At 41.3% G+C, this 17963-nt stretch overlaps 1 protein-coding gene across 1 annotated transcript; it reads left to right on the forward strand.

The window, feature by feature from the left end:
* Window positions 1–452: 452 nt before the first annotated feature.
* Window positions 453–17881, forward strand: c2cd2l (c2cd2 like). Its single transcript, XM_084565195.1, has 15 exons — window positions 453–659; window positions 904–1339; window positions 10210–10305; window positions 10718–10837; window positions 11157–11267; window positions 11746–11859; window positions 11981–12080; window positions 12168–12297; window positions 12787–12851; window positions 13124–13245; window positions 13814–13985; window positions 14095–14193; window positions 14528–14661; window positions 15189–15402; window positions 15928–17881. The coding sequence occupies exons 2-15, from the start codon at window positions 989–991 to the stop codon at window positions 16176–16178; spliced, it is 2079 nt and encodes a 692-aa protein (XP_084421321.1). The 5' UTR covers window positions 453–659; window positions 904–988; the 3' UTR covers window positions 16179–17881.
* The last annotated feature ends 82 nt before the right edge of the window (window positions 17882–17963 follow it).

Raw genomic sequence — 17963 nt, forward strand, 5'->3', positions numbered from 1 at the left:
GACTTGTGACAAGTTCCAGAAAAAATTGCTTTCCATCGTGCCAGATGTGTTGTTAGGTAATAGTTGAATATAAATGCCTAATGACCAAAATACAAAACTCAAATATGTACGTGAACGTGAATTTTTACAGTATTCTTTTCTTCTTCTTCTCAGTGAATCATTATTAACCACTTATCTTGTGACCATTTAGATGGCCCAGTATTGTTTTCAACTGTTAAAACATTACTAATAAATCGGAACGACACATATTACCAAAATCAAACTCTCCAACAATGACATAGATATGCTTGTCTTTTATTTTGAAAGCTCCTCCTTTCGCTTCCCGTTTGCTGAAGCCTTCTTCACCTGCAGCGCCACCTGCAGACCGTCGCTGTCCTTTGACAAGTCATCATCATTGTAGAGGGGGCTGCGGAGGTAGGAGGGAACGATCGGCGCAGATTTGAAACCCTGCTCGAGCCCGTGAAGCACGGACGGGGAGCAGGCAGCTTGTGTTTGAATCGATAGATGACAGCAGAGAGACACCAGTGGAAGCCTCACTGCCGTCCCCTCGGACATGGGACATTTGTTTGCTGGGATCGCTCTGTATCGCCATGAAGCCTCCCTCAATTGCTTTCGATTACCTGCAGCCTGCGGCTCGGACCGTTTGAATTGAACTTCAGGTTGGTGTCAAGCTTCTTTTGATTGTGTGATTTATTTATTGTGCATCGGCTCCTCACTACGTATGATTCAGCTGTATTTACCTGCGTAGCGTTAACGCTGCTTTCAGCGCTTCTGCCTCAAGCACGCACGCACGGGTTGTTTTTATTGTGACCCAGAATAAGCAAATTAAAGTTAATGTGGTAATAACCATTTATTCCTCAGTTATAACGCGTATTAATCAAGCTGCTTCTATGTCATTCATAGGGTTTAAAGGTACTGATCTTCTGCGACTCCCAGTCTTGATATTTGCATCTGGACCTGATGGTATGAGAGGCTGCAGGAGGCGGTGATGGAGCTCCAGGAGTTGAGCTGGCTGTGTCTGGTGGCTCTCTTCTTTGCCTCCTTGCTGATTGTGCTGGGATGGCTGTTCCAGTACTCGCTGACCGTGCTGCGGCTGTGGAGAACCAGGAAGGCTGGAAAGGAGAGCAGAAGAGAAGCAACCTGGCAGCAGGTCCACCAGAGCCAAGCTGGAGGCGTATGGGGCTTCCTGCTGAAGCTGCGCTCAGGCCGAGATGGAGGACCCGCATCTGAGGCCGGGGTTAAAGGCCTGCTGACCTCTCTCTTCTCCTTCAAGTCCTTCCGAGAGCACTGGCAGAGGACCTGGGTCAAGGCTCTGAATCAGCAAGCCTGCAGACACGGGGTGAGCTGACATCTTTACGGCGTTAATACAAAGAGGCAGTGTGTAGAAAAGCGTGCCTAAGGTTACTCCACCAAGCAGAGGCATAAATAGTTAAGCAGGAGCTGATGCAGTCAGTGTGCCCATGTGTGCTGGAAGTGTGTGTGGGCACTGAGATGGAGGTGTGGGAGCTAGAGTGTCTCTAATCGGTGAGAGGATGTGGGGGGCAGAGCCTTGCGTAACAGCTCTGAATCAATGCACAAAACAGTGGAGAGGCAAGACCAGTCAGCCACCCACATCTCATATAAATAGTCTGATAGGAGGGGGGCATACATGTGTGTTCACACTGGCAGGAGACAGTAAGGGTTGTCTCGCTTTTCCTGCAGCCCATGCCCTTAACTTTCAGTATTAAAGCAAGTTACAGACAATCTCCCTCATTAATGTTTGATTCAGTGTGGTCAACACTTCAGACAGATTTAGGGTTAGAGGCTTATTGTAACTTTCGAAAGGTCTTCCTTTGATGTGTGCGAATCATCAAAGTCTGCCACTCAGTCAGATGCTTCCTGTGAGCACTGGAAGAGGAGCTTCCCCCCCGCCCCCAACACACACTCAAAGTGTTTGTATTGGGTGAGAGATGAGTTGGAGTTTACAGGGGTCGGATCAATCGGCGCGGTGAACGTGCACAACAAACAGCGCCCAGTCCTGATCCGTAAGGGTCAGCTCACCTTTGCATATTGAAAACATCCCCTCAGATGTTTGAGTGTGTTTGGTGATGTGCCAGAGATGAGTATTGGTTTGCAGCTGGTTTTGAGCACCGAGATAGGGAAGTAACATGCCTTCAGGAATAAAACAATGAGAACCACACTATGTGCAGTACAGATAAACATCTCAGTGAAATCAGTATTTAGTGGGAAAACTTCACCAGTTTTCCAGGTATGCTTGCACACAATTTTGCAGGTATTTCCAAGCAACTCACTTGTTTTTGTCTCTTCATGTAAACCCAGACTGACTCTGATGTCGAAATCGGGGCTCTGTGTAGGCCATCTGTTTCAGGACTGAAAATAGTTCTTGTGTGTTCGGGGATGTTGTCACGCTGCAGATCTGAAAACCAAGCTAAAACAAAGTCAACTCGACTTGTTTGAGTTTTCTTGAAGACCTTTCGTCACTCATCCAAACGGCTTCTTCGTTTCTAAATGACTGGTGGGGAGTTTAGGTGTTTGGAACATTGGCGCGTGACTCCCACCTGAAACTCACATGTCTGGGGTCCAATACTCACCTGACCAGAATGACCAGAAACTAAAGACCCAAGGTGTAAATATGGGTGAAGCAGTTAGGGGGCAAATGTTAAGACTGTGGCTGATAATTATTGTCTCATTCCACCTCCACTTTTCAGAGAGAGGTTTTCTAATTTTACGTGGACGGATTCCTTTATGTCTCTTTCAACACATCAGTCTTCTTTGGCCAAAATGTGCACATTGTTGTCCTCAAAGGAGTGTCCCTTGTCCTTCACTGTTGAGTCCTGACCTGAAGCGCTGTCTCTCCTGTGTTGAGCCATGCATTTGCAAAGAGGTGGTGTTGTTTCCCTAAAGTACAAGCCTGTGCAATCCTGACTGCACTGAACTGCATAAACTGCATTGCGCTCATTTGTCTTTTAGATGAATGGCTGCAGAATAAATTTGAGATCAGATATCCTTATGGCAGAACAGCGATGAGCACTGGTGGCTTCCTGTTTCTTCACGTGTCTCCTTTATAGTATAACTTGTACATTTTCTCTGAATTCCACATATATGTGTTGGTATGCAGCTTTAACCTTGGTGAGCTTTCACAGTCATCCAGCCTGATGCTCATAAGATGTCTCAGTGGTCCTGTGGGAAAGCTTCTCTTTAATACACTGTAGAAAATGGGAGCTTAGTTATCGTACAATGGCCTAATTAGTTTATCCATTGTGACCTTTGTAGCTGTCAGTTTCTAAGAAACTCCACAACTCTGAGTTGAACCAAGGGTGAACTTTAGAGTCTTTAATGAGAGTTTGTTTAATGGAGTTTCCACGTGCCAACCACGCTGTACTTACCTTCATAACATCTTTTATGATTTTTCATTTCTAAAAATTAAATCACAGTCTGCGTTACCTATGGTGATTCAGATCAATCAATTCATAGAATTACTTTTTAGGGACAGAATTTTGTAACCTAACACTAAATAAACACACAAGAAAGGCATTTAGGAAATCGGATAGGCCGCTTTTAAAAGGTTGTATTTTTAAAAAGGAGGCAGTATTGGCCATGTATACCTTTATTGTTCCCTGTGGACTTGATCTTTGATGACAGTGTGACCTTTAGACTCATAAAATGCCTGTAGAGGAACTTTAAAATAGTTGTTAAGCTCTCCGTGTCTGTTGGTCTATGTGGTGTTGAGTTTGCCTGGCGAGTGTGTGAACCAGAAGCTTCCTCGTCACAATAAAATATCTGCTAGTCACTGTGGCTGTAAATGGAGCAATCTGTTCAAATGTGTCTGCGGTGTATGCAAATTAACTGTGAGATAGTTAATGAACCTCTGAACTTGACACTTAGATAACAAATTGCTGGCATGTCTTATTTAATAAATATATCAGGACCTATAAGAGCAGCAGTAGCCACTGTGTGGACACGAACGGTCACATGACTGATCTCCATAAACAACATCTGCTTCAAGTGTGACAGTAGGTCTTGTCCCTGTTAATTATTGTGTTGTATTATGTTGTAAAAGCCAGTTGTAATCTTGTCTGTCTTCAACTTTTCACCTCTTCCCTATATGCCTGACTGGAAAAACCTGCCGTAGGGGTCAGAGGAGATACGACAAGTATTAGGTGGCAGGAAGCAAGTCGCATTGCATTCTTTGCGTCTTGCATACTGTGAGCATCTGCCACCTGCCAGGTAGGTTTCCGTGGCCACTTTGAAAACAGACACTGGAGCAGCCGACCACACTATGGTCCCGAAGACTCACGTTCTCCTCTAACTTGCAATTCATGATTATGTTTCTACATCGGGCAAAACATGAGCTACCCCGGAGGAGCGCGGTGTCATCATGTGGGGATTAGCACGCAAATCCTTTATAGCATTAACCTAAGTACTTCTTCAGCATTTAAGATCGATGCTGACAGAGGTCTTTAAATAATTATGTTGAAATATACCCAAATAAAGGTGAGTTGAAAGAGCCTGCGCGGGTTAACTGAAGCAGCAAACAGGGTTGTCCTTTCCTCTGCAGAATCTATTATGTTCAGTCATGCAGTGGAGTGGCATTTTTACTGAATATGCTATTAGTGAGTTTCTAATAATTATTATTATCCCTGCTGCATTTACTTGACACATAGAAACACATCTTCTGACATTTAAATTCAAAAAGCGATTGGATATGTCTGTACGCTAACTGGGAAGCTTCAACCAGTAGCTTAGCTTAGCATAAAGACTGAAATTAGGAAAACAGCTAGCCTGGACGTCTACAGCTCAACCAACACAATGTGTCTCATGTGTTTCTTTCATTTTACTTAGTGTCTTCTTGTGAGGTTTCCAGTTCTTATGAGAGCCACCCAGAGAGCTGCTTTTGTGCCACCAAAAAAATTGTAGTGGGGGAATTTCAGGCAGGAGTCGCTCCACTTGGGTTTCATTATGCCCAGCGAAGGCCTGTCAGGCCAATCAAACCATTTGGGCTGGTTTTCTGTGGTGATGTACAGAACAGTAACAGTGACCTAGTCATACACGTCATCTGAGCGCCATTGAGCTGATTTTAGTTACAACAAAATGGATCCTGTCTGAGATTCCTCTGTTGCACCAGGTCGCATCTATTGCACAAGATATTGGTGGTGAAATACGAACAATTAACAGCAATTACGTCATTGCTGCTCTGATTGTTTGTAGGACTATCCTACAGTTAGGATAGTTGGTTGCAGAGGTCTTTTTCCTCTCTATCGGTTAAAACACTCCACATAATGAAATCCAAGAACTGAAAGCTGATGAACATGCCATTACGTACAGACCTATTTCTTTAATCAATTAAATAATGGGCAGATTAACACCCACCCACCCCTAGTTTTTTCAAACATGGCACAAACATTTTTGGTGGATTAGGGCCTTATTTACCTTATTTAGCTATGTAGCTACCTGGCACTTTTGTTGTGAATTCAGTCTGTTGTGACTCTCTTGCTTTTCCACTAGAACTATAGTAAATGTAATTTCAAAAAGTTCTAAGTTGGGCAAAGTGCCAGACAACTGGCTTTTTATTCACACAAGATGTGGGAGACGAGCTAATATGTAAGGCAGACTGGTGGAGTCTGCTAGTGTGGCCTAGTGCATAATGATTATTATAAAACATCATTTTTTTTTTTTCTGTGCTACTGAGACGTATCATTGTATTTCCCCTTTGCAGCTGTTTTCAGTATTGTGAAGGAATATTTTGGATAATTCCAGAGCCAATCGAAAAAGCAAGGGTATGTAATCGTGGGAGTTTGGTATTCATTGTCACACTGACACAAAGACAAAGGGTGCTCAGGGTCTGTTTTTATTCATAGGGACGACCAGTTGCAGTTTTATTTAGATTTCCTGTGCATCAGTGGATCACTGTTTGCAGAAATCAGATTTAGCTGTCCTGGTGGATATTGTGTCCACTGCAGCAGAGAGGCACATAAGCCAGATGCTGTCTCACTAAATTTGAGTGTTGTCAGAATGCAGTGTCCATGTAGCCAAATGCTCCCGCGGGGAGACCTGGCCCTGACCCCCAAAGACCAGCGTTTGAAACGACATGATGAGACTGAAAAATGATTGAGAGGGCGAAACACTGACACTGGTTTTGGGGGTTGTTACAAAAACAGGTGCAAATGTTTCCTACTAATGATTTGCGTGTAATGAGATCACTTGGGAAACATGACAATTCACAATTCATTTAGAGGTAAGATTTGTGTTCGCTGCCTGCACAGACACTGGTGCTGCAGAGCGGTTCAGCTCCGTGTGCGAGAACTCACCAAACAGAGTATTACGTGAGGAGATAAGGAGTTAGTGACCGTGCCCCATCCGGCCTCCGCCTTGAAGATACTTCCAGTCATGGGATTTGATTTCCTGTCTCTGATAGACACTATCTGTCTGAGATGTAGATTAGAGAAGACAAATACAAAGCCACGGTAAAATGCAGTGTAGCTTAACCATTGGCCGTGCTGGATGCTTCTTTCATAGTTTTACAGATATGACAAGACTACCTTGGTAACTTGATGCTTGATATGAAGACCTTACACTTCCTGTGTCCCTGTAGACAAAGTTTAGCCTGAGGCTTCGTTGCAGCTGGTTATTTGCAGTGCCATTAACAGAAGGATGTCATTTTGCTGCATAAACACACAGCCAGTTTGCTAAGTCATAGGAGTTACCTCTTCACAACATTTATATGCTCAGAAACTCTTAATTGTATGCATCCTATAAATTGATATAACAGGGATTGAATAGCATGGTTTCATTTAAATATATTTTCCAGCATATCAGTGTTTTCAGCCTCTTCCTGCACCTTTGGGGAGTAATCCCATGATGCAGCTCATCACATGACTCACTTGTTTATCCAGCGAAAAATATCCGTCTGCTAAAGTATTACTGCGTGAGAATCTGGAAATAATCTTGCCTCACAAGAAATGACTTAATATGGAGTTACTCAGATGTCTCTGGATGGATTAGTGTGCAGACGGGACTGGAAGTAACTGACCAGTTGGCCTTCCCAGACCAGCAAATCAGAAAGCATGAGCAGGCTGCGTGTGCATCTGCAGCTGACACATGATGCCAAGCCGTCGTTACTGAGTAGTAGCGGAGTACAAAACAAGTGTGCATCTGCAGGGAAGGAAGCTCCCTGTCCATTCACACTCTGCAATTATAAAGAGCTGCTGAATAGCTCGAGGACGCAGTTCACTTCTTCCCTCTACGACTTCGAGCTGCTGGTACATGATTAATGCCCCGTGATTATGCTCAAGTAGGTTCCTTCTTAACGACAGTGGGCCACTCAGCACTCACTTGATAGGATAGTGCAGGAAACCAACCTTTTTATCCCTCAGTCACAGCTGCTGATGAGATTCAGCTTCACCAACAGCCAAAATATAATATTAAATTCCTTCTGTGGCGGGGATTATTCTGCAAGGTGGCTGCTTTTGACTCGGCATTTAAAAGAAGACACACGCGATGTGGAGCAGGATCCCAAACGCTTAGTAACCATAGTAATCAGGTTTTGTACCATCTCGCAGTTACAGTTTTAATGCACTGTATTTTGCAGGGTAACTAATGATTTTATGTAACTAGGAGATGCATAATAAACATCTAACTTGAAAAATATAAAACCAAATGAAAGTCTGATTAAAAAACATTAATCTAGTCATGATTGGCTAATGGCTGATTGATGCATTTCAGCAGTTTACGGTCTCTAAAATAAGACTGTTCTTGTAGTGTTGTGCTGAAAGCTAACATTAGCATGCTCACATGCTTAGCGAGTGATATTTGCCCTGTTTACCATATCAGGTTAGTGTGTCAGCATGCTAACCAGTATGCTGACATTTGTTTATGATGTTAGCTAATGTGCCTTTGCACTAGTGTGGCTAAAAAACAAATAATGTCCTGTTTATATGTGAATATTTCTGAAGTAAGGTTGTTTTATTCATTAATTTAAACTATACCTAATCATGGACATAATGCATCTCTTTCCTTAAAACAAAAAATAAATATCTTTATGAAATTTTTGATACTACAAATTCTGCATGGAGCCTGAACCTTAGATGTGCACTGCTAACAAAAAATAAAAATAAAAAATGAAAGCGAAATGACAGGGTCATCATAAGCCACAGGGTGTTTGTATTTCTGGTTGACCCACATGCTTTTCAGAGGCATTCAGCCAGCCGGACCCGAAGGGAGAGACTCTGACAAACCTGAAGTGACACTATGGATGTCCTCGGGAACTGTCTCTTTCCAGAAATACTCCTCACGCATACACACACTGATGAACAGCAGTGGTTCTCAAGGACAAATGGGACAAATCAGTGGCTACTAGCTCGGCCTCTCCATGACAAAATGAGGACTGTCTCTGCCAGGAGGATACACAACACCTCAGTGCACCAGATGGCCTCCCATAAAGCCAATGAATGAACGATGCCTTGAAGGAATAGAAACATTATACCCATATTGCTTAGATATTCTAGGGTTTAGCTAAAAAATTGAACTGTATATAAAATAATATTTTCTAAACAGGGACATTGAAGACCTATAACAATGAAAGTGTTCAAATACCACTGAGATAAACTCCCAAACTTACACTGGTCGAATAATTAAAAAAAATTATCATAACCAAATGGAAGCAACAGGATGAAAATCTGGTTCTCTTAGGCACAGTAGATTGTTACCGACACAGCTCGGTAATCTGGTGTTGCTGTGTTCCCTAAAGTAATTTGCAAAAATAGAAATTTTTCCTCATCTAATAGCATGTATGATACATACAAAAAAGTATTCTGTTTATCAGGAATCTGACCCTGTTTATATTTTCTGATGGCCTCATGGTTAATGCATATACTATATAAATATGATGTGCCCATTTATACTGTATACCATCATACAGATTTTAGCCAAATATCTAATTAGCCTTATTGCAAATATGCCGCTGGAGTTTTCCTGCAGTGACGCATATCCTTAGTAATATACATGATGACAGCCTCGTGATTAGTGAGTTTTTCTGAACCCAGCCTGAAATACATCGCACCATATTTGTTCTGCACTTTGGATTGTAATGAAAGGATGAGTTAGAGGCTCCAGCCATCCGAGGTAAACACAGCCGGTTGTACGCCGTGGTCATGTGACTGCAGTGTTAGTCCAGGGAACCTACGTAAGCTTGCAGCATTTCACTTGGCTTCCTGCCCTACTGGCTGGAACACTGACACGCACACACACGCGCACACCCACACACACACACACACACACACACACACTGCACAAACTTTGTTATGTCATCCTCCCACCTCTGCCCCGCCTTTGGACTTGGACCTCGTGGAACATATGCCCTGGCGATAGGGGATTTGTTTCCTCTCTCTTGCATCTCCCGAGCCAGTTGAAGCAGTCAGACAGTAGCGATACTAGTCCGAGTAGGTGTCTCTGGTGAATCTTTTCTTTTCCTCTTGTTAGGGGTGTCCTGCAAGTCCAGCACTTAAACAAGAAAAGCTGCCTTTCTTTAAGCATGACTAAGCACTGACTGATGCAGCCTTGATAATGGATGCTGCAGTCAGGCAGGGCAAGGGCTTGTGTGAGCAGCCTGAACCTGTTGCATTTTAATGAAAGGCAATCTACAACTTATGCAGATTTACAAAAGCTCATATTAATTCCCCCTCAGGATCTTTTGGTTAAACATATGTTGTATTTATTTATTTATTTTTTTTAATTTTTTTTTGATAATATGACTTCAGGCACAATTCATCAGAGTTTAGTTATCAACAGAGCCAGCTGGGCTTAAATCACAGTTGTGCTCTGTCATGCATTGTAAATACAGTGACTCTGTGCTTAGATCCTATAACTTATATATTCTAGCTACAGTGTATACATTACAAGAGCCTTTCTAGATTCATATAACACATATTTTACTTTTTAAGTGTTGCATTATATAATCAGAACGAATCTAAAATTCTGCGACATCTGATACCAAACATGTTGAGCGCACTTACATTTTTTAGTTTATATGATACGGCAGACGTTTCATTTTCTAATTGACTAAAGCTCTCCAGGGCCTAGGCCTGACTGGTAATCAGCTGCATTAGAGGCTGAATCACCGCTGTGAGGAATCTTTTATGTCATCCCCGAGTGTCTCTCCTCTTTTTCTTACATAATATTTAGGGCATATTTCTGTTCTTGTGTTTCTAATAGAGCTCCCTCCAGATAACGTTTGACAGCAGTCTCCAGTTAACAGCTGCCTCTACAATAAATAGCGTGTCCTGTACTGACCAGACAGCAAACCGAATGGTAAGCAATGTGTGTAGTCCATGTTTGTTAATGCAAATTCATGTAAGGATCATTGTTGATTAAAAAAAAAAAGATAAAAAAAGTTTCTCAAATAAAAATTATTAAAAATCTGGACATTGTCTGGTGACAGAACTGATAAATTTATAAGAATAAAAAATCAAATTTTCAACAATGAATTGAAAGTACCGTATTGCTTTGTAAATTAGTTTTTTAGCTGTAATCTCAAATAAGTATTTTTCTCACGAAGCTTGGAAAGTCAAAAGTTCTACTTGTATTACCCCCAGCTCCATTTTAATAAAATGACTATGGCCTTAATAAGCCGTTAGACTTTACAGTACGTTGTGGTTCATCCAACTAAAACAGGCATCTCCGCTAAATTTGCAATGAATTGTGCTGTCCTCTTGTTTCGCAGGTCTTACACTGTAAATGCTGGGTAGACACGGTGACATTTCCTGTGACAGTCACCCAGCAGTCACCTGCTGCCGTTTCCATGGACACCTATCAGATCACTATTGCACCTATGGTGGCAAAGGTACCAAAGCACAGCACCTGGATTGTTAACAAAACATGGGAGGCCAGGCCTCTAAAACAAATGTTAGCGATCTCATTTGCATTGTTATTCAAATGTGTACTTTTACACAGAATAAATTGCAGTGATCTATCATCCCTGCTAATGTCATTGAAGGTGAAGTGTTACCCAATGATGTAATATATATTGTAGACTGCCAGGCTTGTTTGCACTAAATTGATGAATGGATTTATTAATGAGAACAAACCGAATCTTTATTATTGTAACAGCTTTCCTGCTACCTCACTTTCTGCATCTGTGTGTAATGTGTTTTGTCCATCAGGTGGTGGTGAGCCTGGAGGAGGTGGAGGATGAGGGTCTGCTGATATCCTGGACTCTTTTCAAGCAGCCATCATTTGCTCTGACAGTGTCCCCGTGCAAGCTGCAGAGACCGGTGAGAGTGCTTGATAGTGATACCATTAATTTGATATGCCCGTAGTCAATAAGGTTTTCATTGCTAAAACTGTGTGGCGTATGCGATTCAGAAGCTAGCATATGTTGTATAAAGGAAGCACCCATTATGCAAATTGATATTTTGCTCACACTTTCTGTCTGATACTATTCATAAATCTCAGTATAATGTTTTGCATGTGAGTCACTTTCAACGCCATTTAACTCATCATGACTCACAGAGGAAATGTCGTTCTTGAATATTGTTATATAAATGAGCATGCCATTGAGATTGGTGCAATTCTTTTTAACAAGCGAAAAGGCTTTTAGATTAAACAGTTACACTGAGTTTAATATTGTTAGAATTAAGATGATGTCGGGCATAAAAATATAATTAAGTCTCAGCCTTGGGTCTGTAGTGTTGTTCAGTTCAACAAACACTGGCATATTATGAGTGATCATTTGCTTGCTTTTCTTCCCAGGGCGCTGCAGATGAGGCAGACCTTGACGTGATTAAGGGACTGATAGAGGATACTCTTTTCAGTACTCAGCCAGCCATGGTCCTCAACCTCAAGACATGTGGCTCCAGTCCTTTGGTGAGAAATATGTGTTTGTTGCTATCCTTTCAGCCACTAAGATGAACTGCTTTCAGAAATGAATAAATTGCTAATGCTATGTGATCAGTACTCCACAACCTTTTTTTCTGCACGCTCCCAGGCCCCCATGGACCATCTCACAGTGGGACTGAACTCTGCATCCCAGAGCGTCTTGGTGAGACGAGTGCTCCTCCGGCAGCTCAGGGCAACCTTAAGTAAAGGTCAGGTACTTTCCCTCAGCGTCAGATACTTTCTACCCAGCTTCCTGTTGATCGCAGGTGTCTAACTGGGTCGCTGTGTGTTTGCAGGGTGGTCTCGATCAGGGGAGCTGTGCTGTGTCCTGAGCCTGGACCAACCCTCTACAGAGAGGACAACCCGCTTCCTGTCTGTGCCGGGCAACCCCAGTGCTGCCCTCGAATGGAGTGAAGAAATTACTTTGTAAGGCACCATGTGTAATGCCAAAATCATGTTAATGAAGGCTCTGAACGTGTATTTTAAAGTGTATTTTCTCTGTCAAGACCACAATGGTTTTTTTTTTTTTTCGAACTTACAAGAGCAAACAGGGTTTGGCTGTGTCACATGAGAGATGTCTCTATCTTATTATCTCTCTGCTCTTCAATGCACCATTCGAATTTTAGCCATCTGATATGCCCATAGTCAGTCTGGGTCAAATCTGTTCAAAGCTCTCCCACACAGAAAAGACGAACCCGATTAGCTGAGAGTTAAAGTTCAAATTTGACTGTTGCCTAATGTATTTTGTCGTTTATGCTGATGTTATAGAGTAGTCCTTAATGTTTTACGCCAAATTTTAAAGGTTTAAGCACAAAAATGTTCCTACTCAATAAGCTGTATTATTAATTTAATGGATACATTTTTACACAGTGGTGTTTATCTGTAACTCAAATGTATTTCTCCTGTACGTCGAAGGGAGCTGGGCCCAGACACCAAAGAGCTCAGAGTAAGACTTCTGGAGAGGAACGGCAAAAGGGAACGTAAGTTATAGCTCGATACCAATTTACTACTGGCTGCTGTTCAGAAACCAGATCAGCAGGAATGTTTAGACTGCTTAAGCAGAATCATCAGTGTCTAAAATGCACTGCTAGCAGACACAACGTAATGGTCTTTGTTAGAGTTTCGGGGTGTATAAAATGTCAGCAGATAATCCCATCGTGGCCTCAGAGCTAGAGTCAAGGAGAGACTTCACACTTGATGCTGTGTGAACAAATATGTTGAGACTTTCTCTTTCTGTGTAAAATCTGGATAGAATTCCTGCCCGGTCATGCCTCCATTGCCTTGGATCTCCAGTGCAAAGTTCCCACTGGACAGCATGTATGGTCCATAAGCCCTGGCCACGGCTTGGCACCAAACGCTACCATCACGGCTGAGGTGAGGAAAAAATGAGTTTCATATCTGTAAAAACAAACGAACACAGTTTCAAAGTTGTTCTCATGCTTCGAAGGATACAGTTACATCACAGTTTATTATCTAACATCAAGAATGATGGAAATGATGGAAAAGATTTTTCAGTAAAAGCAGAGGGAGTGTTGTATAACGGCTGATAGTCCATTGTCATGCCTGTGAGAGTTGTAGTCTTGTAGTCTTTTCAGCAGCCAACATGTTGCCTTTTTGCTGTCTTGCAGATCTACATACATCTTCAAAGAAAGCATAAACACATGTCTTATCTCTGTAGGGTGACATTTCTTGTTGGTACTTTCTGTTGTTCTCTAACACGTGTGCATAAAATAACCTACGGGGACACAAGATAAGATCTCCCAGCCTGTTCTGCAGCCTGTTATATCTACTGATTAGTCATCTAAAATTTCCTGCAGGTCCAAACGTCAGTTTGAATAAAGTGCCCACCTCTTTAATAAAGCCACCACCTCTAGACATTTTATTTACTCCTTTGTATGTGGGAATTTGTCTCACTCCATCTGATTTTGTTTTTCTCTTCCAGCTGCTGTATCTGGAAACAGAGGAGCCTCGCAGTGCACACAATGCTTTTCCACTTCGTTCCTCGCTCACCCCTACGAAGAAAGTGGATGTGGACCGAACCATCATGCCAGATGGAACCATTGTCACCACAGTCACGACCGTCCAATCTCGACTTAAACTGGATCGCAGTCCAGGTAAATTTAAAACGAAGCATTTCATTGCACTAGGGTGGGTGCACAAAAAGAGATTTAAGAATGTCGGGGTTATATTAACAGTAAGATGAATAACTGCGGTGATTTCCAGGTGATTCTCCTTTGAGTTCCCCATCCAAAGTGGAGTTGATTGAGAAGAAACCCACCGTCCTGTCGGGTGGCAGAGGCAGCAGCAGCCCCAGCCTAAGCAGTGAGTTCTAGACTGAAAACTAGACATTGTTTTACATAACAGATGCAAAGCAGGATAACCAGTAAGAACCAGTGTAACACGAGTTGAGTGGAATGTTCTTTTCAGTACGCGTTATGCACTCTGTCCAGGTACTATTGTCCAAAAACCTCACATAGCTCTATAACATTACAAACAGCTTAGGTAGAAAAGTGCAACAACCACAATAAATAATGATGATGTGCCAAACAACAAAAACAAATATATTATTATTAATCTTGTATATGTTGTTCTTTTTGTATGTACATTGCAGTTTACTAGTATAGTGCTGATTTACATATGTGCTTTTGTTGCTCAGAGAGCAGCCACCTCTCTAATGGCCTGGATCCTGTTGCAGAGACGGCCATTCGGCAGCTGACAGAGTCTGCATCCAAAGTAGCACGGAAGACGCCAACGAAAAGAAGCACACTAATCATCTCGGGTGTGTCAAAGGTCAGAGGATAGAAACTGTCTCCTGCAGATTTTGTGCTGTTAACGATAAATCAGTACAGAATTGATGGGCTGTTCCCCTCTACTATTTTGTTATACAGTATACTATTTTTATTTAAGTGCAGTATATTGATTTGTGTGGTTATCAGGAAGATTTCCATTACCTACACAGCACTTTGCAAAATGAATAATAAAATATATTTTGATTTTTCCTCTGATTATATGAGCAGAGAGCCTTTAACTCCTAAAAGAAATCTAAAATACAATGACATGGAGTCTTTGAGCCAAAATGAGTGCGATCTAAATATAGTCCACAGGTCACATCCTCCCATGTAACCACTTTATAGAAGAATGAGTGTCTTCTGACCTAATTTTGGCCTGAAAATGTGCAGAAACATATTCAGATTCCAGTGCATTTGAGACACAATAAACTGGAATAATCGGGTTTCTTTATATTGAACAAATGTGGCACTGAGGTTAATGTGTTAATTATAACATGCGTTCCTCTGCCTTATTTTAATACTCATCAGGTTCCGCTCTCAGAGGAGAACTGTGCAGTATCAAGCGGCTATGCTGCAGCCATGGACGCAGCCATGCATGGAAACCATTACGGGGCCGGACATCACCAGGAACCAGATGAAACCACGCCCTCTGACGTCTCAGAGCGTCCATCAGTGGATGACGTGGAATCAGACACTGGTTCCACTGGTGGGTTGGAAACCCGCAGCCTCAAGGACCATAAAGGTAACACAGTCCTCACAGTTGGTTAGCTGCCTTTAACATGTTTCTGAAAGGCCTTATGCTAATTCTAAATGCACGTTATTCAAATATTGTTTCTGTGAATGCTTTAATTGCTTGTACCCTTTCTATTTCACTAAAACAATTTGTTTTAGTAATTTAATAGTGTATCTATCTCACGGCTGTTATTTTGTAGAGCATGTTTCATTGTATAGCCTTACATAACGTTGAAGCTTCAGTTGAGCATTCACAGATTTACAGCCCATACTGGGGCTGGCTTCTCTGCTACTGCCCTCTGCAGGCCACACTGTGCCATATACACAACCAGACAAAAATAGTTTTTAGTGGACTTAATTGGTGCTGAAAGCATCTTACCAAGGGGGCTGTGTCATGAACCCATTCCGTTAATTTGTAAAACTAGCAGATGTATGAACTGTTAGTGTCATTTTGTAGTTCTGCAGTTGCGAATTGCCTCTTTAATATTGTAATGTATTACAATATCCTTGATGTATACTGTCTGTTTTCATACAGTGGGCTTCCTGCAGAGCGGGACCAAGCTGTTGTTCCGCAGAAGACATCGAGAAAAAGAGTCCTGCCTCAGCCAATCCCACGAAGACATCTCCAACATGGGCAATAACTTTGCCGCTGCTGCAAACAGCAACCGCAAAAAGGCCGGCAGCTTCTCCCGTCGTCTCATCAAGCGCTTCTCTTTCCGCTCATCGGGCAAATCAAAAGGCAAGCCCGCCGCTACCAATGGAGGAGCCAGCTCACTGGATAACTGATTATCATTGCTGGGGTCATCTGACTAATTGTAAAGCCTCCATTATCACTGGCAGAAGAACAACTAAACTCGAGTCAGGACGAACAACCCCTGGTGGGTGGTCACCTGTACCTCCTAAAAGGAGGACTCTTCTCTGGAGAGGAATTATCGCACCTTCAAGACAAGAAGTTATGTTTAATCACTGAAATTTAAAATGTGATGAAGAAATCTATTTGAAAATCTGCTGCTTGGTGAGAAAAAGGGAATTACTACATGTTTTGAAATACTCTATTTATTGCTCTAAAATGCCAGTATGAAACTAGAGGTTGCACTTTGGACTTCAATGTTTTGTTTTTGTTTTTTTAAGACAGCACATGTAAAATTTATTGGTTTTAAAAAGAAAATTTGTTATGTGCTATTTATTTTACCATCCAAAACTAGTCATTATAGTTGCTCTGTAAAATAGAGACATTGCCGTGTATTTTCCATGCAAATGTAATTTTAAACGCATAATTTAAGTAAGTTAACAAAAAAATGTCTTAATCTAACTGTAACTCATCATACATTGCTAATACATTGATTTTAGAATGTTATTTAATGTTTTATCTTATACTAAAAAAGCAGAAGAAAAGTATTTATTGTACTTTTATTTCATAAAGGTACCTCCTGTGGTATATCATAACTTCAGTTTGCTTTTGACAAATCAATCAGCCAGGGTTAGGGTTTTGATGCCTCGCTAAGAGTTTAAACCTAAATTCTAATAATACTGATGACTGAACATGATCAGGTACTTCTCTCCTTGTGGCTTAAGTTGACTCCAGTTGAAACTTCAAGGTACTTCATTGTTGTAATACTGTCAAATGAGATTAGAAACATTATTTACAGGAAATGCTGATCAGCTCATAATCATAAATAAAGCAAAACCTATCATGTGTTAAACGCGTAAGAGCACTGTTGTAACATAATATTTTAAATACATTTAAGTTTCTCTTGAGTGACAGTACTGCCATAGTTTTGCAGTTCAGACTGGAAAAAGTCAAACTTGTTTGGTAGAAGTGTTCAGAGAAATTTAGGGCAAGGTGATGGATAGAGAGGACGTACCGTACTCAGGGCTTGAAATTAATTAGCTACTAGCAACTAGAGATATGAGAAAATCTGCATCATTCGAAGGCAAATAGAACCAGTATGTAAAAATGTACATACTTTTTGAGTTTTGTCTCAGACTATGAAAAAATGTTTTTAACCGACTGCATTCATTTCCAGGTTTCAGAATAATCAAAATCACTGGTTATATTTCCTTCCTTCCTTCTTTATTTTATTTACTGTGTTTGTTTATTATTTTTTTAATCAATTAAAATACTGAAAGGGATCACCACGGCAGAGCCACTACTGTCAAAATCTCATGAACAATGTGCTTTACGTCACTACAACAAATTCAAAATGCTGAAGAAAACAAACAGAAGCCACTTCGCTGTTTAAAGACATGAATAAAATAAAAACAAGATGTATGTGGCTGTAATGTAAAGCAGAAAAAAGTGGTTGCAATAGTTTGATGTATGATTTCTGTTGTTATATTTGAAATATTTAATTTATTGCAAATAAATTATTTTTGAAGCACCACCTTGTCTGTGTACCACACTCTGGAATACTTTTGGCTGTAAATGCCTTAAATGTGTCTCTGTAGAGATACTCGGGACAAACCAAGCATATATTGTACTTGTTAAAATGAACAAAATGCCCTCCTACAAATGTATTTGCAGATAATTTTATATATACTTATGAGTATCCTTCTTACGTGGCACTTTAT

The sequence above is a fragment of the Chelon labrosus genome, assembly GCF_963514085.1.
Source record: "Chelon labrosus genome assembly, chromosome: 17".
Classification (NCBI taxonomy): Eukaryota; Metazoa; Chordata; class Actinopteri; order Mugiliformes; family Mugilidae; genus Chelon; species Chelon labrosus.